At 48.5% G+C, this 23,330-nt stretch overlaps 1 protein-coding gene across 1 annotated transcript in view; it reads left to right on the top strand.

Moving 5' to 3' along the window:
* The first annotated feature begins 250 nt into the window (after nt 1-250).
* Nucleotides 251-23,330, top strand: part of UBASH3B (ubiquitin associated and SH3 domain containing B) — a 107,760-nt gene continuing 84,680 nt past the window's right edge. The window contains 1 exon segment of the mRNA XM_078870031.1: nt 251-602. Within this exon segment, the coding sequence (XP_078726157.1) occupies nt 448-602 (155 nt within the window). The 5' untranslated portion in view covers nt 251-447.

The following is a 23,330-nucleotide window of genomic DNA, read 5'->3' on the forward strand; positions in this document are numbered from 1 at the left end:
ACGCGCGCGCGAGCGAGCGAAAAGGGGGCGGAGCCAAGGGCGAGGGGGCGGAGCCAAAGTTGAGGGGGCGGAGCAAAGGGGGAGGGGGAGGAGCCAAGGGGAGGGGCAGAGCCAAGGGGGAGGGGCGGAGACAAGGAGGAGGAGCCAAGGGAGAGGGGGCGGAGCCAAGGGAGAGGGGGCGGAGCGAATTTTCGCGGGAAATGGGCGGAGCGCGGGAAAAGGGGGAGGACGAAAAAAAAACACGCGCGGCGCGAGTGAAACCCCTCCACACTTTTAGTCGCGGTTCCACAGTCGGTGGCAGTGTGCTGCTGCTGCGGTGGGGAAGGGCAGCAAGCGTGCGTGCGTGTGTGCGCCTGCCTGCCCCCTCGCTGTCTTGTACATATATAGACACACACACGTACGTGCACACGCCGCCGCCGCCGCACATAGCCGTATGTGCGGGTGTGAATGGCCATGGCGGGCGCTGCGGGTCAGAGCGACGCGGCCGAGCTGATGTACAGCAAGGTCGTGCCGAAGAGCCGGCGGGCGACACGACAGACGATCATCAAGAATGCATCTTCGCTCGACATTCTGCTGTCCATGGGGTTTCCCAGGGCACGAGCGTGAGTGATTGACCGTCGTCGATGCTGCTTTCTGTGTTGTTGTTGCTGCTGCTGCTGCTTTGATGGCTGTTATTTATTAATTTGTTTAGCAGCTGTCTTTGCGTTCTCGTCTCTCTGGCACACTCTTCGTGTCCTCTTCTTCCCCCCCCCCACCCACTCCTCCTCTCGATCATCCTCGCCACACCACAACCACCACCACCTTCTCCAGCAGCACGCTTCATTTATATTCACTCGTCTGCCTCAGTCCAGCACTATCTTTTTAAATGTTTGACTTCCCCCATCTGTTGTTGGTGCGTGTGCAATCTACAATTCATCTATCGCCCGCCCGCGTGCCATCACCATCACCTGCCCTCTTGTTCATCTGTAACCCGTAGCCCACCCCCAACCCACATAGCATTACGTGCCACACTGGAATTTAAACGCGCGTGCAAATGCTGCTGCTACTACTGCCGTGATTGCAGACTGTGTGGGGAAACCACACGAAATAAGCATTACATAAACCTATTTTAACCATCGTCGTCGCGTATGTTGAACTTCTTTCGCACCGTACGTGAGAGCGAATCGTGCTAAATCATCGGCTGGTAGGTTCAGTGCGAAATTTTTCTTTTTTTTTTGGCCGCCGCTGTTTACAAATTGCATCTTAATCTCATAGCTCGTTCAAGTCACAACGCCGACGGCTATTTAAATACATTTGCATACTCGAATGGGCTACCGGTTCATTCATTGATTTTTCCTTCTCCCATTGCGTTCATTCAAGCAGCTTTTATTGCATGGCAAATGGTTCATTCATTGATTTTTTCCTTCTCCCATTGCGTTCATTCAAGCAGCTTTTATTGCATGGCAAATGGTTCATTCATTATTTTTTTCCTTCTCCCATTGCGTTCATTCAAGCAGCTTTTATTGCATGGCAAATGCCCTCTGTGCAAGTGTAGCGGCTTTATTTTAGTTTTTAACAGCACACACGCACTTCTTTAAATCGGAGATCACAGGCGAATAAGGCAAATGACCTGTTAGAAGATGCCATCAGAAAGCCCATATAGGGTCAGTTTCTTGTTGGAAAGCACCCACATACCAAGATTTGCTTAATACACTTAAAAAAATGTAACGGCACTTTATGCATCCCGTATATACGTTTTGTTGACTCGTACAAACCTGTCTCGGTAATTGTGTTTTGCCAAGCAAACATGCTGCTGCTTGGTCTGTGTGTGTGCGTGTGCCAGCATGCATTAAGTCAAAGAGAGTGTACGGTACATATACGACATGTGGAACTGTACTGCGTGTGTAATTGTGGGGGCGGTGGTGGTAGTGAGTGGAACACTGAGTAGTTAGTGTGCTGCGCGACGAACCCGGTATAATATCAAAGAGTTCGATTTACCGGCCACGGCTAACATCCGTGTCAAAGTGATATGAGAAGAGATCCCTACCACGCTCAGCCTCTGCACCAACTGGCGACTGACTAGATTGTTGAAGTATGTCCGAATTGTCAAAAATGCACGTGACCGACATGGCATGGGGAAGGCCTTCATGACATGGGGGAAGGCCTTGGTGAATTGAGAATGGCTGCAATAAAATGTTGTTTTACGTCAATTAATTTCTCTCCTCCAGTTTTACTGGGGCGGATGTCATTCCCATCAGCAAGCTTGAGCTTAATCCAGTTGATGGTCTCTGAGTGGCACTTTAAATTAAGTTCCAAAGTGATGACAGTAATATCAGTCTGTATTTCATCTTCTTCCCGTAGCGTTTCCCAATTCATGTGGCATGGGCCAATCTCCACGTCCACACTCAACAGTCCTTCACATTCATTCTCTCCTTGTCTCTTTCCTCCTTGAATTTGTTTCCACTCGTGTAGGATTTTGGGCTTCGTTGGTACACTTTCTCTGCTCGTTCCTGCCCTGGGCCACATCCACTTCACAAGTCTTCATAATCTGGATCATCACCACGAACCGCCTCTTTCTCTCTCTACCCTGGTGCCTCCGTGTGCGTCACTTGTCTTCTGATCGTTTTGTATTTAATGCACACAACAACAGCAACACCTGCCATTGGCCACTAAGTGGCGGTTACGTCATTACGGCGTCTGTGCCAGGCGAGGTGCACTTTGAGGCCACGTTATAGTGTCGGAAGCTCGCTGACAGGAGGTCATGGGACAGACTTAGGTGCCATGAGTTGACTGACTGAGATGACTGGCAGATGCACCAGCTGTGCCCCCTACTGTGCCAACTTTTTGCATTTTAGCTGCCCGGCGCTCCGTTCCTTGTTGTGAGCGTCGCTTCTCTGCCCTCCGTTGTTGTTGGAGGGTGACTGCCTCCAACTGACCAGTAGCGTCCTTCACGAGCCTCCTCCATTTAGGCCGATCTTGACACCGCTGGTACCAGTCTTCGGCAAGTCCACTCACCTCCACATCCTCCCGTAGTGTATTAGTCCATCTCTTTTCTAGACCGTGTCGTGCCCGTTTAGCCCCCTCTATACGACCAAACAGAAACTGCGTGGGCATGCAATGGCTGGGCATGTGGGCTACATGACCCAGCCAATGCACACACCAAAACCAATACACCACCATCGTGGAAAAAATGCCACAGAAATGTGCACAGACATCTCTTTACATTTCATAACAATATTTGCTTTCTGTCTATTCTCTGCTGAAATCGTTGATGAAAATTCCATTAAAAACACGTATGATAATTGGTTTTTTACCCATTTATCTGGCAACAAAACTGACACCTTTTTTTACAAGGAATCATGTTTGCATTGACCACAATCAATTTCAAGGACAGTGCATACATTATCAGAGTTGTGTTTTTTGTTTGCATTCCGACTGCAGGTATTGTGGTCAATGCAAACATGACTCCTTGTAAAAAGAGGTGTCAGTTTTGTTGCCAGATAAATGGGTAAAAAACCAATTATCATATTTTGCTACTGGCAAAGGAGGTTCCAATGGGGTAAAAGCATGTAATTTGTGGAATTTAGGCAATCCACTGCTGGATGAAGGCTTCCCCATGCTGTGTTGGTTGTGATGTTTGTTTAACCGTACTTTACTATGCTCGTTAGTGCTGGGTGGAGGGGGGGGGAGTCCGAAGATCGGTTTAGACAGATATCACTAGCCACCGATGTTACGAAATTATAAGTCTACGAAGACGGATTTTAACGCAGAGTGAAATTCCACTCAGCCACCTCTCTGCTGTCGGACAAAATTGGTGTTAACGTTTAGGCAATTACATAATGGCCTGCTCGGTAAATTAAGCAGGGAAATCTCGGTGGCACTGCACGCGTGTGTGTGTGTGCGTGTGCACGCGCGCAGGGATTTTTCCTGTGCAGGGTTTGCAAATGTTTGCTCAAAGTCCTCCTAAACGTCCGCTTTTGGCAACAGGCGAAAGTGGTGTTGACAGGCAGGATTAGAGTGGCGGGTGGTCTGCGCTTTTGGTTCACTGCGTGGATAATTCGCACCTTTCTGCGACTGCTGTATAACGCGTGAAATACACAGTAAGCAATTTGTGCAATAATCCCCAATGTCAGGACTCTCACCAACTCAAGTCTTGAGGTTCACTGAGGATTTCTCGAATAAAGGTCTATGATATTTTAGTTACTATTTCTCACGACTAAATCGCTCCGATTTGCGCTCAGCCTCTTCCAGATCTCAGAAGCTCTGCATGGTGGGGGATGGTTCCTACTTGGAGGCTTGCTTGAGGTTGCCAAGTGGCTGGCAGTACAGTGAATAGGTTTGTAAACTCATCCTTATGACCTTTGTTGTCTCCTCACGTGTCGGTGTTTTACAGCTACTCCAGTTTCCTCCCAAATTATTGCAATTGGCGAAAACATCCCCAAAGCGGGACTTTCTTGAAATGGAGTCGTGGGGCTTTAGTGAGGCTTCCTTGGGTAAATGGATAGGCACGGTTACAGGAACTGCCTTTTAGGATTGGGGAAGGAAAAAAAACCTGATCAAACGTAAAAGTGAGTATCACAGTCGTAACTGAATGTTCGTCTGAAACGGTAAGCCCATGTTTCCCAGGATTTCTCACCCTCGCCGAAATTTCATCAAAGGACTCTCTTGAATGAGGGGGAAGGCTGTAATCCGAACCTGGTTTATTTACCGGCTCGTAATAAACGAAGGACCCGTCTGATTGATTTATTGTGTCCGCGCGTTTAACAGGCCCCCACAATTCGCGACTTGACAAGCGTGGGGGACATTCGCATTAACAGAAATATAGCCTGCTGCCGGATAAATTACGGTAATTTACATCACAGCGATTTGCGCCGAGGGCCCTTGTGCGTGGATATTTTTTTTTTCAGGCAATGCGTAGCCCGCGATGACATGCCCTCTTGTTGGTTTCAACAGGCAGAGAGAGAGAGTGAGTCTCTTGGAGCCGAAGACCGCGATGTAGGCCAGTTGCACGGATATACTGTACTGGGATAGTCCAGATGTCATGTGACCGCCATTTAATTCTCTAAAACAAAATATATATTTTAAGTAAGGTTTATTTTAAACGAAAATTAATATTTAAAAAAAATGGACAAAAAAAAAGTTACGGGTCAATTAATTGGCGGGCGGGGAGGATGGGGTCACAAGTCATCGGCCTGTACAATCGGAGCGATGTTCACGATGATGCGTTAGTAAATACTGTCTTAGCAGGAACAAACACTTTACGCTCCCAATGCCATATATAGCAGCCGAACTTCGCGAGCATGGACATCCTTGTTTTATGCGGCCGTGGGTAGGACACATGCGAACATTGCCCACGCTCCGACCCCTTTGAAAATCAAACTGTTAGGGGTTTTTTTTGTTGGTGAGGATTACTTCCCCGTTTTTTGAAAGGTTGCAGATCCCGATTAACATCTCGGGGGGTGGGGGGGGGGTGCTACCGTTTACCAAGCTTAGTGACGGGTGGGGAGGACAAATGTCGGAAATTGCACGCGAAGAACACCCAAATTAACAGCCATACTATAACAAGAAACCGTTGCTTAAATCTGTTATTCCTATATTTATTTGAAAGATAAAAAATCAAACATGAAAAACACAAACGCGTTATTTCGACCCCACCGTGGGCCTTTCGTGTCTCGAGGGTTGACTTATCTGGTGAATATACAGCTCGCGTGCGCTCGTTTTAATTGTGGATCGTGTGTTGTGCTCGCTCCTCTGATATCGCATATTTCCAGGGGTTTGGGTCTGATGATTTTTGTGGTGTACAATGCTCCTTCACACTACACACTTTAATTCGTCTTGGGATACTGTGAAGGATTGTGGTTGGGTGTTATCGTGCACGAGATAAAAAGGGGAGAGGTCACCCCCGACACACACCCATTGCATGGTGCGTGTTGATTAACTTTTCACGTGTGGCTCATGGACGATTTAATGTTTTTTTTTATTTTCTCTTGCGCATGGAGCAGAGCTTACCGTGGGTGCATAATTAATTTGTGGAAATCTCCCTTTCTATTTAAGCTTATTCTGGCGTAATACAAGGCAGTAGAGCAAGTGGGCCCATCCCTCCATCTGTTTCCATCTGTACGGGGATATGTGTTTCCTCCTCGCACAGTGCGTGGGTTTTCTCCCGAGTGCTCTGGTTTCCTCCTACTTGTACGAATACTCATCGATTGGCCAAAATAATATTATAATAAAAAAAACAGGACTCTACCGAAAAAGTAGTGGCTTTCCTAGATACTTAAGTAAAAAACTAAAGTCGTGGGCACACTGATTTTAACGTCACCTAAGTCATCCGAGCGGTTTGCCCTTGGCAAAATTGCACACGCTTGCAAGGCTTACACCTACCTCGCACAACCAAATTAACGTGTCAGGGCATTCAATTTTTTTTGCATCCATTCATCTTTCACACTCGGAAGATAATGCAACGGATTGACAGATGGAAATGTGTTTGCCGATAGAGCGTCTAGGAATGATTTTTGGGGGTGGGCGGGGGCGGCAGGGAATGTGTGAGGAAGGAAATGGGATAACAACAAAAATACTTGAGTTTGTAACGGTGGCTGGATTGGTTTTGCTTTGACATTTCCAAATGTATCACTCGACTGGCCAAGCATTCGGGGAACACGGGGATGGGACGGGGCTGTTTTGGTAAAAGCTTTTGATTGCGCGAGCACCGGAGCAGAGCGGTGTTGCCTTGTTTCTCCGAGAGGCCATCGCTCATTGTCCTGCACGTTTCTGCGAGAGAGGGGGGGGGGGGGCGTGTTAGGAAATGTACAGAAAAATCGCGCATTTGTGAGTTAATAGATCAAAAAAAACGCACGAGTGTTTTATGTACGCGTGCATCGAATACGAGGCGCGGAATGCCGTCGTGGTGGTTAATTCGCATGCACGGCAATCCCCTGGCAAGCCGGGTTTGATTTCTGGCGATGCACAACACCACAGTGGCGATTCGGAATGCGAGCCCAGCTTCGGGTCTCCCTAAGGTCAACTCGGACTAAATGAAAGAAACCGGGCAAAGTGTGACGATAGCGGCAACTAATGGGCTCCTTCACCTTGCAATCTTCTGTGGTCTAAGTAGGTGCTCGCTAGCGCAGCACTTGCCAGAGCAGTCTCAGAGGTGAAATGAGCGGTGCTTTCAATGTGTACAGTGACGTTGATAGGTTTGTACCATCCATAATAGAGGTTTTTTGGGTTAGATCGCGAAAGCCTACGTGTTAAACTGAGGTTCACATCGTTGTCAAGTGTAAATATTACAATAATAATTTTGACAAATGCCATGTCTGAATTTAAATTCCGCGGTATATATGCATTTGTGTGGTGTACACTTTTTATGCATGTTACTTCTTCGTATCTGTGTTCACTTTTATATATTCCAGGTCTCACTTTAAACACAGACTCGTCTCAATGTGCTCTCACCTGGTCACCAATGAAGATTGCACGCTTGTGGCTGTAAGCAATTTCGCTTGGATCTGTGTGGGAACCCCATGCGCGTGCTGTCATTCGTATCTCTCGAAGCTAAGCTGGGTGTCGCCTGAATTGCGCTCGATTGCGTGACCACCCACGCACAACCGGTTGCTGTAGGTTGCCGCGGCACCGCGTGGTGAACAGCAAGAGAAGCATTTGCAGCGAAATCCATTGTTGTGCTGTGCTCTATGCACCCACATCTTACCGTGCCCGCCTTCACCAGCCACCATTGACCAGCACGGTGAAGCATGGTCAAACAACTGCCACGACCCACATGGTGTGAGAAGAAGTTGTCGTGAGTTGATAAATAACTATAAATTATGATAATACCCTTGTTATAATACGCAGTAGTAGACACCGGTTGATGGGGTTTGTGCCTGCAGTACTTCACGCCTATTGTGGAGTGGGAACATTCGGACTGGTGATGACCGCAATATCTCCTTGCTGTAGGTCCAAACTTTTAACTTGTTGACGGGCTTGGTGTGTCCCAACTTGTTGTGTAAGCTATTGAGGAAAGGGTGGTGCGTGTGGCAAAGACAAAGATGCCCCATAGAGCCCTTGATAAACTTTTTGGGGCAAGTGCTGTTAGCGAGCACCTGTCAAGGTCGGCACGGCACACGGGGGGGGCGGGAGAGGCAGCACCATGCCCGGCCTAAGTAACGAATTTTACGCACCGCATCCAGCTACTCATTTGAAGCGGAGTTGACCTAGGGGATGCCCAAGACCGGTTCAGATAATCGTCACTGGTGTTGGCCGGCAGCTGGAATCGAACTCGGGTCGCCGGGTTCGTAAGGGCAGCGCGTTAACCGCTACACTACCGCACGCACACAAACACATGCGTGTGGGAAAGCAGCGGGGGCGGCGACGATGCAGGGAGCGTGACATTTTTTTCAAGAAGAGTGGCTGTTACGGAAGGGTGGCCGTGGCGTTTGGGTCAACGCTCACTAGCTGCGCGTGGTTAAGCGGGATGGGGGGGGGGCCCATCGTCGCCGTTTCGCTTGCCGCAGCGTTTGAAGCCGCGCCGCGTTAAAACGCCGATCGAACCGAATAGTTGGAGAAATAGCTACCAGGAGGCAGTCACCTATTTTTTTTTTGGGGGGGAGTTTTCTTCGTTTTAAGACCGCAGTGTTGTTGATGAACGTGTTTTGGCATTTTTTGTCATGTGTGCTTTGTGTATCAATCTAGCAGCAGCAGCAGCAGCAGCAAATAATTTGTTTACTTATGGAACGCGGCGATGGTGGTTTTAGTGCTCGCCGATGTGTTTTCAGGGTGTCGCACGTTACGTACGAGGTTTGCCTCCACGTGCCGGCGGGGGATGTCTTCAGGAACTGAATTTCAGGAACTGCAGGAATTCGCTTCCTGCAGCAATTCACTTCCTGCAATTCAGGAACTTTAGGAATTCGGTTTGATGCATCGTGCCGAAACGACACGTGGCAAAAGCCGAAAATGCATCCGATTGCCGCACAGTGCAGCCGCGGAAAACTGGCATGATCATTCCATCAAAAGCCGTGTATGCTGCTTGAGCAACAACAACAAATAGAAGAATACCAAAAAAATCCCATTTTTTGCCTGGGAAAGCCTCACCAATTACTCTTTCAGGAGGGGTCCTACTTACAAAAAAATCCCATTTTTTTTGCCTGGGAAAGCCTCACCAATTACTCTTTCAGGAGGGGTCCTACTTACATTGGAACGAATATTTGCCCGATTCCACTGATGAATGGTTTGGCCTGATGTGTAAGGAAACGGGAGTATGCAGAGAAAACCCATCACGTGTACGAGGGGGGTGACACTCAAAGCTCCGTGCAGAGGTAGATTCGGCCATCAATTGCCTGTACTGCCACATCGCTCTGGGGCTGTGCAGTGGCTGCCCATATACTTGCCACTTTACAGACCAACCTCCAACACCTATATTATTTCCCGGGCAGTCTCCATTCCAAGCACTAACCAGAACTCAATCGTGCTTAGCTTCCGATATCTGATAAGACCGGCTGCATTCACGCTGATTTGGTTTGTATGGAAATTGAAATTGTAAAACCCCACGATTTTTTTGTGGACGCGCATGCAAATTTGTGCGAAAATCCACAAGGGGTGTTTTTTAAATATTTTTTTTCCATTTGCGAGATTCCTGAGTGTGCTGTTAATGCTGTGGTGGTGGTGATAAGGGTGGGGGGCGTCACTTGGTCTCCCCAGACCCATGGTTTGGGGTAGCCAAAGTGTGTTCCCTCCTGGGTTACGTCAGCGGCGTTACCAGTGGCTCGATTCAACATTTCCCCGCAGAAAACTCGATGTGGAAAATATTAATGAAACTGTAACGGTACAATCCGGCGCATGACCGCCGCTATCATATCTGTTATCTGTACATTTGTTTCCTTCCCCCTGTGACAAACTTAATTTTGACACGTGGAAAATTTCGGCTTAAGAGAGGGGTACGATGTACACACGTGTGTATGGCTGGCAATCCATTTAGAGATACTCCGCTAAAATAATAGAAATAAGATTATAAAGAGAACCGAATTTTTATTTTATATCCTCATAATGTTTCCGACCAATCTCAATACTGGACACGCAATTAAATGTATTTATAACAACTTTGTTGGTTCATTCAACATAGATGTTCGACATGATACATTGGTTCGCAAGGCCTCATGCGTACGAGGTTTCGAGTATTTGGGTGCCGTGAATTTGCGCGTGATAAGCCACTTCGTTAAGATATCACTTGTGGTCAGCTCGCTTGTGAGCTATATATAGGTCAAGTGGGCCTTACCTGGTAAAATACAATAGTTTTGTTTATAGTTTATTATAATGCTATGACTATGCCGGGTGGTGGAGGGTCTTACGACACAAATTTATACTGGTAGGAACCACCTGGTTCCACCAGCCCACAGGGGATTATTGTGTCCGTCCGTCGTGCATCCAAAAATGGGATCGGTGGGGCTGGGTGGGGAGGGGCTGGGTGGGGAGGGTGGGGAGGGGAAGGGTGGGGAGGGTGGGGAGGGGCTGGGTGGGGAGTGGGAGGGGTGGGGCTGGGTGGGGAGGGGCTGGTCACCCCGTGGTGCCCTTATAAAACTCAACGTTTAACCTACTCACGCCGGCTTGTGCCCGCCCTCACAGTCGGGCATATTTGCGGAATACACCACGCCGCCGTTGACCCTGGCCATTGACCGAGCAACCCAACGTTCTTACCAGCTCCCTCCGCAGGAATGTGTTCCAGACAATTTCATAGCCCCAACCCAAACAATTCAATTGTCAGTCACAAAACCGTATGAGCCGTGAAAATCTACTTGTTTTAATGTCCGTTGTTGACTTTTAGCGATTTATTCAATTACCCAGGTCGTGCTTGCAATTGAGACTCGCCCCTGACTCTGTGCGTGAGAATGGGCAGGGCTCGGTTGTGCGACGGGCAGCTTGCAAGCTGTTGTGCGGCTTGGCGCATCGCAATGTGTACACTCACTGACGCCCGCTTACAAATATAAGCGATCCCATGGCAAGTACAGACCTGCCGTGTGTGTGAGAGTGTGTGCCGGTGGACAGCGGTGGTGTAGCGGTTAGCGCGCTGCGCTGCAAACCCGGATATGACCCGAGTTCGATTCCCGCTCACGGCCACCAACACCAGTGGCGATTATCTGAACCCATCCTGGGCCTCCGCTAGGTCGACTCAGCCTCAAATGAGCACCTGATGCGGTGTGTGAACATCGCCGCTGGGGAGACAAAGGCGGCCGTGCGTGGGGCTGGCCACCCACCCCATCGTGCGCCGTTGGGCCTTCATAGGTGCTCGCGAACAACACTTGCCCCAGCAGTCTGTTTAAGTCTGTACCGTTGTAAAGTCAGAATTAGCCAATGCCCGCTATTGGTAAATGTTCCAACATTTAGCAATAGGGGGGTGGGGGGTGGAGTGGGGGCGGTGAAGGGGTGGGGAGGGGGGTGGTCAGTGGGTGGGGAGGGGAGTGGGGGGATTTAGGAAACCTGTTCAATGATTCAAATGCTGCTCCGGGAGATTGAATTGAACTGGCGACCACCCCTGGATTCCAAGCACCGATGAATTGGCACTCAATTTATTTTGGCCTTTTTTTTGCGTGAAAGGCATTAAAAGATAAGCGTTCATGTCCATTCTTAAGATGGTGACCCTGGGTGGCTGGGGTTCAGAGCAACCGAGCCAACGGCGGATGAGGTGCCGGGTTCACATTGAGATTTTTGTTTTTTTTCCGAGATCACGACAGACTCTCAAGCGTGCCGCGGTGGTGGCCTCGGTTTTGGTTTATCAACGGGATGGTGCACGCACGTGACATGCAAAAAAAATCCCCTGAATTAGGCCAAAATCAAGTTCTTTATCTTGAAATAAAATATCGGGTTTGACTGACGTGCTCGGAACATTTACTTCGTAGCAGCGTCATCATCATCATCACCAGCAGCAGGAGCAGCCATGATATATGCACTGCTGGATGAAGGCCTCCGCAAGCCGTCGCCATTTCTCTTCGGTCTTAAGCGATGAAACGATCCATCTTGTTCAGATGCACGCAAGCTGATAAAATGTTTCTCCGTCTCCATTTGAAAGGATTTTTCATCAACGCTTCTACGAGGTCCTCTTCCGTGGGCCATCCTTTGACATACTGCGTGTGCCTGCCCTCTGTGAGTTGTGAATGGATATTTTTAGCATCGCGATGTGATGGCTCAATTAGAGTAAAATTGGTGGAAAGGCAAAAGAAAATATCGTGGAAAGTTTGGCGCCCAGTTTCCATCCATGACGAATGTCTCATTAATGTTCCACGCTGACTTGTCTACTCTCTGCCCTGTAAATGTCAAAGTTGACCCATATCGTTGATGCTGTGGCTGCAATGCTCCATTCGCTGCACTTTAACCGAAAATATTTGTTAGCCGTAATGATACGGATTTAGTAATAATGTCTTTGTTTACCGGTCCATTGCTTGCCGTATGGGCAGCACTGGGGGCATGTGCCCCATCCATTTGCCTCGATTTTGTTTAATGGGCTGTTTAAAGCGTGTTATTTTAAATAATGAACACAGTAATTAAGCAGTCTTAAGAACAAACAGAGACCTTAATTTAGAATCGGTTGAAAGGACATCGAGCAGAAGACTCCAAAAAAATAAAGACTCAGAAATTAAATGTTACAGAATCAATAACAAACTAAATTACAGCAACTATTAAGCAACATGCTTCTGAATGTTAACAAAGCATTGCACATATGCCTGTTCCATAATGCAGCTGGGCCCATCCCCGTAACCTGCCAGTATTTTCCCACTTCATTTAGATACTGGTTGGTCTATGCCATTTAGATTGACCAACCAGTAAAACATCTGTCCACTGAGAATCGCAGTTGTGTGTGTGTGTGTTACCCTGATACGATTCAAACACCTAAGTCTAACACCATTGCCATAGGCGGAGAGATGGATCATAGAGCCGTTGTAGAGTATTGCAGTTAAAATGCGAAACTTCACTGCTGGATGAAGGTCCCTCTAAGCCACCGCCGCCAGCTCTTGGGGTCCGACGATGTAACATTCCGCTTAGCACCTGCGCACGAGCCGATTTCATCGCTCCGTCTCCTCGGCGGTGGCCGTGTTTTTGCGGAACGATGTTCACGATCGAAAATGCAGAATAAAATAAGAGAAAAAATGCATTTAAATTATGTAACGGCTCAAGGTTTAGTTACATTATAAAAAAGCGTTAAAAGTGCGTTCATTGCATTTTGTCTGAATTTTAAAACCATCCAGTAGCCAATTAGAAACTGGCTAAAACAGGACGTTGTTAAATGTTAAGCAGGTGGAATAGTGTTCCGTAAAAATACTGTCCTGTATTTGGTATTTTGTTCCAGGAACTTGGAAGAAGAATTCACCTCGAATTGAAAGCTTATAGATTGGTGGTCTGAAGTTGGGTAGTTCCACAATTGAGACAAGTTTGGTCTCAGTGTCGTTATCTCATCCTAACAATACCGTGTCTATTGGGTGCCATTTTTTTACGGAATTATCCGTTGGTTTTACATTTTAAAAGATCATATTCATGGACTAAGTTCATGGCTTTGGCACGCGCGCAAAACTGAGAGCGCCACCACCATCTCGGCGTGCACGTCCAACACGCCACGGTATTTCACGAGCAAATCTCCCTTGCCAAAGACGGGCGGACAAATTATTTCCGCCAGTCGCAGCAGCAAATGGTTGAAATAACTGTCCCAAGTCAAAAAAAACAAACAAACATATTGGCGATTACACTGACGCTTCCCCTGCATCTTTTAAATCGTCTGAAATGCACGTCCGGAATCGCTTTGACACGAGCCAACGGGAGGAGCGCCTGTGCTCTCTCTCTCTCTCGATCTGCAGGGCCCTCTTTACAACGTCCTGCTCTTTAGTCCACGAGAGGGTTGAAACGTGGCGGTTTCGATGGGGGGGTTTTTTTTTGGGGACGGGCGGCGTTTAAAGTGCACTTGAGATGGCCAGTGTCGTTGCGTCGTGCGTGGGCGATGCACTTTTATTTCTACGGGAACTTTTTTTTTTGGCCGGCATGTTTTGGCACAAGTACTGTGTGTGGTTAATGCAGACTTAGATTCCATGCAAAAGGTATCTAGTTGGTGTTTTAACATCTTAACACATCCTGTTTTATTGGAAGAATGGGGTAAAGCCTATTCTTATTTGTCTTACTTTGATACTGGCAAAAAAGGTCCCGTAAATATACGTGCATTGTCCTTGTACTGTTCACCTTTTAGCATTCTCTATTCTAACACTTTTGAGATGAGGCCATAAAGACGGCTCTCGAGTGTAGGCCAATCAGTTTCAAAGACGATGCATACATTATTAGAACATGTGTGTTTGCATGTTTTACCACAAGTACGTGTGGTTAATGCAGACTTGGATTCGTGCAAAAGGTTTCTATTTGGTGTTTAAACGTCTTCACACAACTCCTGTTTTATTGCCAGAAAGGGCAAAACCTATTCTTATCTTTCTTCCTGATTTGCTTGTAAAACGGCATGCGCGTGCGTTGGATTTAAAAAGAGTAGTTTTATTTTGCTTGCGCCAGTCAATTTGCCCGCGGATTTCACACTGGCTTCATTCGTTAGGTGGATTCATGCCCGTCAGCCTCAGATCAAGCGCATTTAAAGTTTCGCCTTTTTGTTGTTGTAAACTATATAGTCTTTTTTACAGGTGTGGCATGCCTCATACTAATTTAGTTATCGAGTGTAACTAATTAGCATGTTCTAATTAGGGGCAACGATTGCTTGTGGCTTTCAGAGAGCTGTGTTTGGGAGAGAAAAAGTACCCCTATAGTTAATTTCTCATCCCTCGGCACACCGTTGCCATATACCGTATCTGAGGATGTCAACCCTACCATTCAGCCTTGCCCTATTCAACAAGTCTTACGATTAGAAAACCCTTGTCCACTAACCCTGCAACAGACTGCACCATATTGTCCAGCAAACCCAAAACCGAGCAATCAATAAAAAACGCACGCTGGCATCGCAAACCCGTTTTGGTTACCCCCCCCCCCCTCGTATGCAGTTATCCTTTGGCCAGCCTCCGGTGTAGGCATCAAGAAGAAGGTAGGGTTCGATCGGCGTGTTTTCTTCTTATCAACCGAATTCAGTCAGTGCCTTTTATTTCACCGGGTAAGTGCTCCAGTTACGTGCGCCGTCCAGACGGGCCTGCGGTTGTGCGCGCCATCTTGAACGATGGCCTCCCTCTTTTTCCGCCTCCGTTTTTTTCTTCATATTTTTTTAATATTCCGCTCCCTCACCGCAATTCACCGTCCCTCCCGCTCGGTCGCCGTGCAAACGTAAATTCAGCGGTTTTTGTTCTTTATTTTTAATTAATTATCCGTCTCCCCAAAATTGCTGGCAAAGCTCTCGCTCGGTTTTTAACTGCCCCTGCCAAATTTGTCGAGGGGGCCCCCATTCCCAGGGGTTTTCCGTTCACAACGCGGCTGGTCGTCTGCATTTTATAATTGCGAGCTTTCCGAAGCGTTCGTTAACGCACGCCCGGCCGGATGACAGGAGCGCAGATTGCACTTTTCATTTCCATCTGGTACATTGCTGCGACTATTCAATTATTTACCTTACGCCACGCTGAGTATTTTTTTCTGCCTGCGGATGAAACATTTTTAACAAATGGGTTAAATATGTATTGGGAAGAAGCGTTGCCATGCATCCATCAAAATGATTTGGTTTATGCAGAATGCCACTCTTTGATCATTGTGGGGCGGGCAGCAGATGCCACAGAAGCTTTTTAAGATAAACCGTGAACATCATTAAAAAAATAATCTGGCATGCAGAATATTTTTAGACGTTGGGTGCAATTTTATTTGAGGCATTTGATGTTTCTTCGACGGCATCTTCAGATATGATCCACTAATGTAGCACACGTGCTACATTAGTGGGATGGTAAAAAAAATGTTTTTATTTATTTCTCTCCAATGTGTTTTGTGGGTTCCTCCACGCCCTTTGTTTGTAATGATGTCCGACGTTTCGCTCCACGTGCCGAGAGCTGTTTCAGGAACTGGGGAAGCTCCTGCTTCCAGGAGCTGAGATGCTGCTGCCCAAGGAGGTGAAGCGAACCATCGGACATCAGTTGTCAAACGACATGCGGTGCAACCAAATATCACATTGGAGAGCTGTGCAGCAGCACAACTGTGAAAAACTACTCGGTAAAATATTTGTAGTTAAAAGAGAAGTAAAAACTCATGAAGCACTGTCACAGAGCGTTCTAGGAAATAACATGTGAATAATAACTTGACCTCTGACCCTTGGTTCCACATGAAACAAATTACTGTTATGATATTTTTACTTTTTAGACTTCTGTTAACTAGCCAGCAGGCTTTGTTTAATAATCAAGCAAACAAACAGTTGGACCGGGTTTTGACTTACTGGGTCTCATCAGCAGAAATTGGCTTTATAACCAAATGCTGTCAGTTTCCAGGATGATCTTTTGGCCAGAGAATATGTCCTTTAAACAATAGGGCCTTGCGTCAGTGCAAAAAACAATATCGTCAGGGCTTGCTTTCAGTCGGGTCTGTCCTGTTCGGCAAGCAGGAATATATTTTCACAACTGGCACACCATATCGGGTATAACTCTAGCTAAAACAAAATTAGTAGAATTGTTCGCCGAATTTTTTATAAATGAATGAAGTACTGCAATCCCATTGAACAATGCAACAATCGTACCTCTGTTCAAATAGGTCGAATATAAAACAACAACAACAACAACAACAACAACAAAAAAACAAGTATAATAGACGTTTTGGGTTAGATCGCGTAAATGTATAAATGTGTCATTAAAACCCACCACCACCCGACACAGCCAACTCATAATGGTTGTCACGTAAACAGAACGTGGCCAATTCGTCACTAGTACAGCAACACCGGTGTGTTGGAGAGCCAAGCCACAACATTTACAATCTGAGTACGACGTTTCGCCAGTAATTACAACTAGCTTCATCAGGCGACAGCCAGATTTGTGGAGAAGTCCACCTGTTTCGTTCCTTACATAGAGGCATAGATGTGGTGACCACGCTTCTGCGCTCTTGTGCAAAGATGATATTGGTCGCGAAAGCCTACGTGTTAAACCAAAAAAACAACTGTTATCGAGATGGGCGGTGGCTTTGGGGAGGCCTTCATACATCATCGGATTAACGATAGCCGATGATGATGGTAGCCACAGCTACCAAGTCACGCGCCTCCCCCAGTCCACCGGTGACCCGGAAAATTATTCCGTGAGAAATGAAGCCCTGAATATTGCATTATGGACTGTATACGATGGTGCACTCTGCGTAATGAAACCCAGTAAATACTGCTAAGTACGTTTACAAGGCCAGCAAAGTGATGGTAAAGGTGCAGCCCTGCAAGTGGCCTGCTCACGCCACTGCTGGCAGGATGAGCCTCCTCGAGAGGGCAGCTCTTGGGAGCCCCTCGATGTCTTGCAAGACTCGGGAGTTCCCACGCTTTACCCCACGACATACCGATTGAACGTCGCCGGTTGAGCCGATTCATACAGGCCGGGATGGGTGGCGGCGAGCGGGGGACTTCAAGAGACTGGCACCGATCGTTTTGGTTGCAGCTCCGGGAGGTTGGGTTGAACCGGTCGTCCCTCACATTGCAAGTCCAGTGAGCCAACTGTTACATCGCTGCGGAGGCTTCTAGACTGATGGACTTTTTTCTGTTACGTTTCGTACAGCATTACGCATCTGTAAGCTCCCAGACGCGTGTATAATGTACGATCTAAAAAGTGCCTGGGACCACATTAGCAGGGTTAAAGCACCCTTACAAATAATTAAGCTTCGTCATCCTAAACTCCCACGGTCTGCAAAAGCAAACATGAGCCACATAAATTATGGGGAAGCATTATCTGTTTTGTGTATATATATTACGAGGTTTGTAATACGTATGTATGTTGAACTTCTTTCGCACCGTACGTATCCAACCGTGTTCATCGGAGATGCGGAGTAAAGTCACAAATGTTTGATAAACTATTTCGAGGTACGGTACCGATACATGAAAAGTAAAATTATTCTCAGGTCTGTCAATCCGCCGATGGATGCAGCCCTTCCAACACCGCGTGTCGTGGGGGTTGTCTGACCATACTTCACCACGCTGGTTCCATGCTGGGTTTGTGAATGTGGTGGGTGCCTTATATTTGGTTCAGATTTTGCTCGTAACAATTGCATGTTCTCGTGGGTTATCAGGATGGTTATCAGGTGGTGGTTATCGGTCTTGAATTGGAATTCTCCATGCACACCCAAGGCTCCGGCGATCTAAAATAAGGCACAGCGATAACGCACGAATTCAAGAACACATTGAACAAATGCTCATTTTCGGTGCGTGTCGTTTTAACGCGCGTAGGACTTTGCGTGATTCGAATGTGGAGCCACGTTTCCCCGCTTTCGTATTTCTCGCCTGTGAAAGCACTGGCGACGGGGCAGTGTTACCACCACGATCTGCTTGAGCACGTCACGCCGTGGTCGTGTGCACACGCACACTGGTCTGCGAAGCTGGCAATCCCAGTTTCATCTCCTCTGGGGAGACAAAGGTGGCCGGGCGTGATTTTTGTCAGCGCCAACACACCACCCTTTTGCGCGCCGTTGTTGGCCTTCATGTGTGCGCGCAAAAAGCACTTGCCCCGAATAGCCCGCGTAGGCTACACGACAGATCTTTGACTTTTGTCGCACGTGAAGGCTGTGTGTGTGTGGTATGAATTAGGGGCAACGGTAGTGCAATGGTCTAGCGCAGCCGCGCTATGAACCCGGTGACCCGAGCTCAATTCCCGCTCATAGCCAATACTAGCGACGACGATTATCTGAACCTATCTTGGCCCCTCTCCTAGGTCGACTCCGCCTCAAATGAGTACCTGGTGCGGTGTATAAACATCACCACTGGGGAGACAAAGGCGGCCGGGCGTGGTGCTGGCCACCCACCCCCTCGTGTGTAGTGCCGGCCTTCATAGGTGCTACTCGCTAACAGCACTTGCCCCAACAGTCTGTTAAGGCTACACGGGTGATCTTTGTATTTGTGGTATGACTTGCTTTAAAAAAAAAATGCTACAAAGCGAGCCGTGGCTTTGTAAAAACCATGAATAGGCCGGGCGTAAAAATGTAAAAAGCTTGGAAAGATCAGTGGTTGTCTTGAGCCAAACAGCGGTGTACATATGGGGCAATTTGTTATTGTTAACTCACCGCAGGGAAAACTGTCCAGAGAAGGAGGCGTGTGCGTCGTCGCTATCGTGCTGCCCCCCCCCACCCTCGTGTCCCTCGCGTGTTTCCTCTTTACCGAATTGCTTTCACCGTTTTTTTACTCCCTCGTACCGAGCCAGCGAGCGAGCGATCGAGCTAGCGAGCAGCTGGAGCGAGTAAATGAATTCGGAAAGTTGAAGGCCAAATTGAGCCGAAGGTATAAAAATAAACGGCGATGGATGTGCCCCCTGCACCCCCCCCCCCCCTGAATGTCAAGTCTTCCCAAAATGCTTCATTCGCCTATAAGCAGTTTGATGAATTGTCACGGCTCTGAATGGCGGTTTCATTCAGCAATCTTTTTGTCTCTCCGACGTGTGGCTGCAGGGGGTCACGTGCACGCATTGGGTAAAACGTACGGATTGTAAAACGCTTCTTGACACGTACGGACCGATGCGTGTGCTGCATTGAGTGTAATATTCGATCGGAATGGATGATTTGAAGCATCGTTATACTCCTAACCTATATGCGTGCAATATGGCTACTCTTAGCCATATTTCATCAGAAGAGAAAATGTAACGAAAGCTGTAAAGGGGCACAAAAAACCGTGCTTGTAATTACACTGAGAAGGAGCACGTTGAAGAGTCTGGGCGAGGTTACAGGCATCACATAGGCCGTTGAGAAGAGTGACTGTGCTTGAGCGGGACCCATCACTCGCAGCAGGGATGATGGCCGATGGTTGAAGCTCACGACGGAAGTCGGCAGAGCCGCAGGAGGAGAGGGCTGACGCCCGAGAGGAGGACATCCGCTGCGGAGATGGAGCAACGAAATCGTCTCTCGTGCACCCGAGCAAAAGACGCGCGAACCGTTGCATCGCGAGGCCCCGAGACGTGGTGACAGCTTGGGAAAAGCCTTCATCCAGCAGCAGATAGATCAGGGCTGCTCTGCTGGTTATGATGAAGTCCCATTTCACGTTCTGCACGTCCTTTTGAGGTTATTTTGCCAGACTCTCGCCTAGTTTGGCCGGATCACGGTTAAGTTCCCGCAGCCGCCCATTAATTTCTGCAGGGAATTACCAAAGCGTGGCGATCTGCTGCGAATTGAATACTAAAAAACCCTGCCGTGTGCGGTTCATCCGCAGAGGCGTCGCTGTGTGTGTAGCGGCCGTCAAAAGCCAAACCCCCTCCTCCGAATTTTAGAATTACGCTTGGGAGAAGAAACAAAAAAATAATATAACTGGTGCTTGGGCAGGAATGCGCCACTTAATCACATTTAGAATCTTAATTTAGATTGCAGAAGGAACTTGAAATTGAGTGATTTACAAATGCACAGTCAATTATGGGGGCGGTTAAACACATTGATGAAAGAAAGTGTCCATGAGTGTTCACGTGGATGAAAAGTGCTGACTCGGAACGAACTGCTGACGATTGTACCAAGATGCACGGGAGAGGTGCATCGGAATCAGAATTTTTATTCTGATTCCGATGAGCTGTGAAGCTTTTTTTTCACAGATGTCCAAGTATGGAGTGGGTCGGCAAGTTCCAGCAGCAAGCAACAGAAAAATATAACTATATAGGAGTGCAAAATATAGATAAAGGTAAGCAAGTTTCTTCGATATAAATAAATATATTGAAGGCCAGCACTGTGGCACACGAGGGGGGTGGGTGGCCAAAACCATGCCCGGGGCCGCCTTTGTCTCCCCAGTGGCGATCTAACGGAGGCGTTCCATTCCCCCTGGCCATGTCCAATGTCAGCACCCCCCCTATTTTCTGCCTTCTTTACCAACCCGGACTCATCGAGTGCGGTGAAATATGGTCAAACAACCATTGTGACTGACACGAAATTGTGGGTGGGGGAGTGGGATGGGGACTGTCAGGTGCGGGGGAGACCTACACCCACCATGTGTGTTGGCCATCCCAGTCGGCTCTCGCCAGCTACGACGAAACGTGCAAGTCACCGGCAGCTCTTGAACGTGGAGAGCGCGGTTGAGAGTGGGGAGGGGGGCGTGCGAGTTGCCTTGGCGCAGGCCCTTGGCTTCTTGGAGCCAATTCACCGATCCGGCCTCCACTGTGTGGGCTGAGCAGGCGGGCTGAGCGGGCGGGCTGAGCGGGTGGGCAGGCGGGTGGCTCCCTCGGCTGTGCTACAGTGTAACGGGGACACACGTGCCTAGATGTCCTCCACCCACCAGCCTCCCCTCCCCGCACTTCACCAAACATCCCGCCCTGCCCCCCCCCTCGGCCTCGACCCACGGCTTCTCATAACGAAGGCCGCCCTTCTTCTGCTGCTGCCGCCGCCGCTGTGTTGTGGCAGGAAGTGGCCCAAAAGGGGCCGCCGCTCGCTGTGCTGACAGGGGGTCGCTCCGATCTTCCCACCCCCCACCACTCTCCCTACCCACCCACCCACCCCACCGTCTCCCACCACCCCCCAAGTTCCCCGGCCTTTCTGGAGCTGATTAGAGTGGATGTCTTGCAGGGTGTATTTTGGGAATATGCATTGCTGTTTACTCGAGCGCAGCGCTCCCCAAAGCGGCTGCATATAAATTAGCCTGACGGATGTTGTGCCCTGGTACAGCGGGTGGGGGGGGGTGTAAGTGAGTTCGGTGAGCTGGGTAGCTTTGGGGATGTGAGTGAGTTTGATGAGCTGTGGGTAGCGTTGGGGATGCGAGTGAGTTTGAGTTGGGTTGCATTAGATGTGAGTGAGTTTGGTGAGCTGGGTAGCTTTGGGGATGTGAGTGAGTTTGATGAGCTGTGGGTAGCGTTGGGGATGCGAGTGAGTTTGAGTTGGGTTGCATTAGATGTGAGTGAGTTTGGTGAGCTGGGTAGCTTTGGGGATGTGAGTGAGTTTGATGAGCTGTGGGTAGCGTTGGGGATGCGAGTGAGTTTGAGTTGGGTTGCATTAGATGTGAGTGAGTTTGGTGAGCTGGGTAGCTTTGGGGATGTGAGTGAGTTTGATGAGCTGTGGGTAGCGTTGGGGATGCGAGTGAGTTTGAGTTGGGTTGCATTAGATGTGAGTGAGTTTGGTGAGCTGGGTAGCTTTGGGGATGTGAGTGAGTTTGATGAGCTGTGGGTAGCGTTGGAGATGCGAGTTTGAGTTGGGTAGCATTAGATGTGAGTGAGTTTGGTGAGCTGGGTAGCTTTGGGGATGTTAGTGAATTTGATGAGCTGTGCGTAGCGTTGGGGATGCGAGTGAGTTTGAGTTGGGTTACATTAGATGTGAGTGAGTTTGGTGAGCTGGGTAGCTTTGGAGATGTGAGTGAATTTGATGAGCTGAACCAATGCTGAAATTATACGCTCCCGGAAGGCTGTGATATGTGTAATAGGCACGCTGTCTTGATGATTTTGCTGGCGTTGTGGACGTGAGCGAGATGGTGATCTGGGTGTAGGTCGACGGGGAGTGGGTGGCTGGGTAGGGTTGGTTGGGGTGACCGGTGCGGCGACGGCGGGGGGGTGGGGGGAGTTGCAACCTGCGAGTTGAGATTGCGACGCGAAGACTTCACGTTTTTTTTGTCGCCGAGAACGGAGAGCGGCGCATCTGCGTCGTCAGATGCTCGTTCCTTCCGCCGCGTCGGGGAGTTTCCTGCGAGCGCCTCTCGGTTGCGGTTGGTGAGCCGCCAGCTAGAGGCACGTTCAGTTTTGGTTGCAAGCGACTTGTGCTGGCTGGTGGCTGCCAATTAGCTGCAAACAAATGAATCGCTTTGCTGCCATGGGGGACCCCCTCAGTGGCGTTTAGTGGTGGCTTCGATGACGTGCGATGTGGTCATTCATTGTAGTGATCACCTGGAGTCCTTCGTCAATGCACTGCTGGTCGAAGGCCTTCTCCGATGCCGTATGACCGTGCTTGAATATGCGGGATATGGTGCAGGTTGGTGGTGGAGGGTGAGGGTGGGGGGATGAAGGGGGCGTTGTCCAGGACAGCTTTGTAAATTACTTGCCATTGATGCCAGCCGTGCCCAGGAATTGAACTCAGATTGTTGACTCATTGTTCCCCGGTTCTATGGTGTGTACCAATTTCTCATCCAAGTTTCCCCATGTTCGTATCTCATCATCGCCAATGGGGTCCATGAACCAACAAAATGAGGAAATAATTTTTTTCCATGTGTATATATATTTGGGATTAGTTTTAGATTTTAAAACGTCAACAGTTCAAAATATTGAGGACAATATTGGAGTTATGGGAACCTCATTTGCCAGTAAAAA

This window comes from Lampetra fluviatilis, chromosome 29 (assembly GCF_964198595.1).
Source record: "Lampetra fluviatilis chromosome 29, kcLamFluv1.1, whole genome shotgun sequence".
NCBI lineage: Eukaryota > Metazoa > Chordata > Hyperoartia > Petromyzontiformes > Petromyzontidae > Lampetra > Lampetra fluviatilis.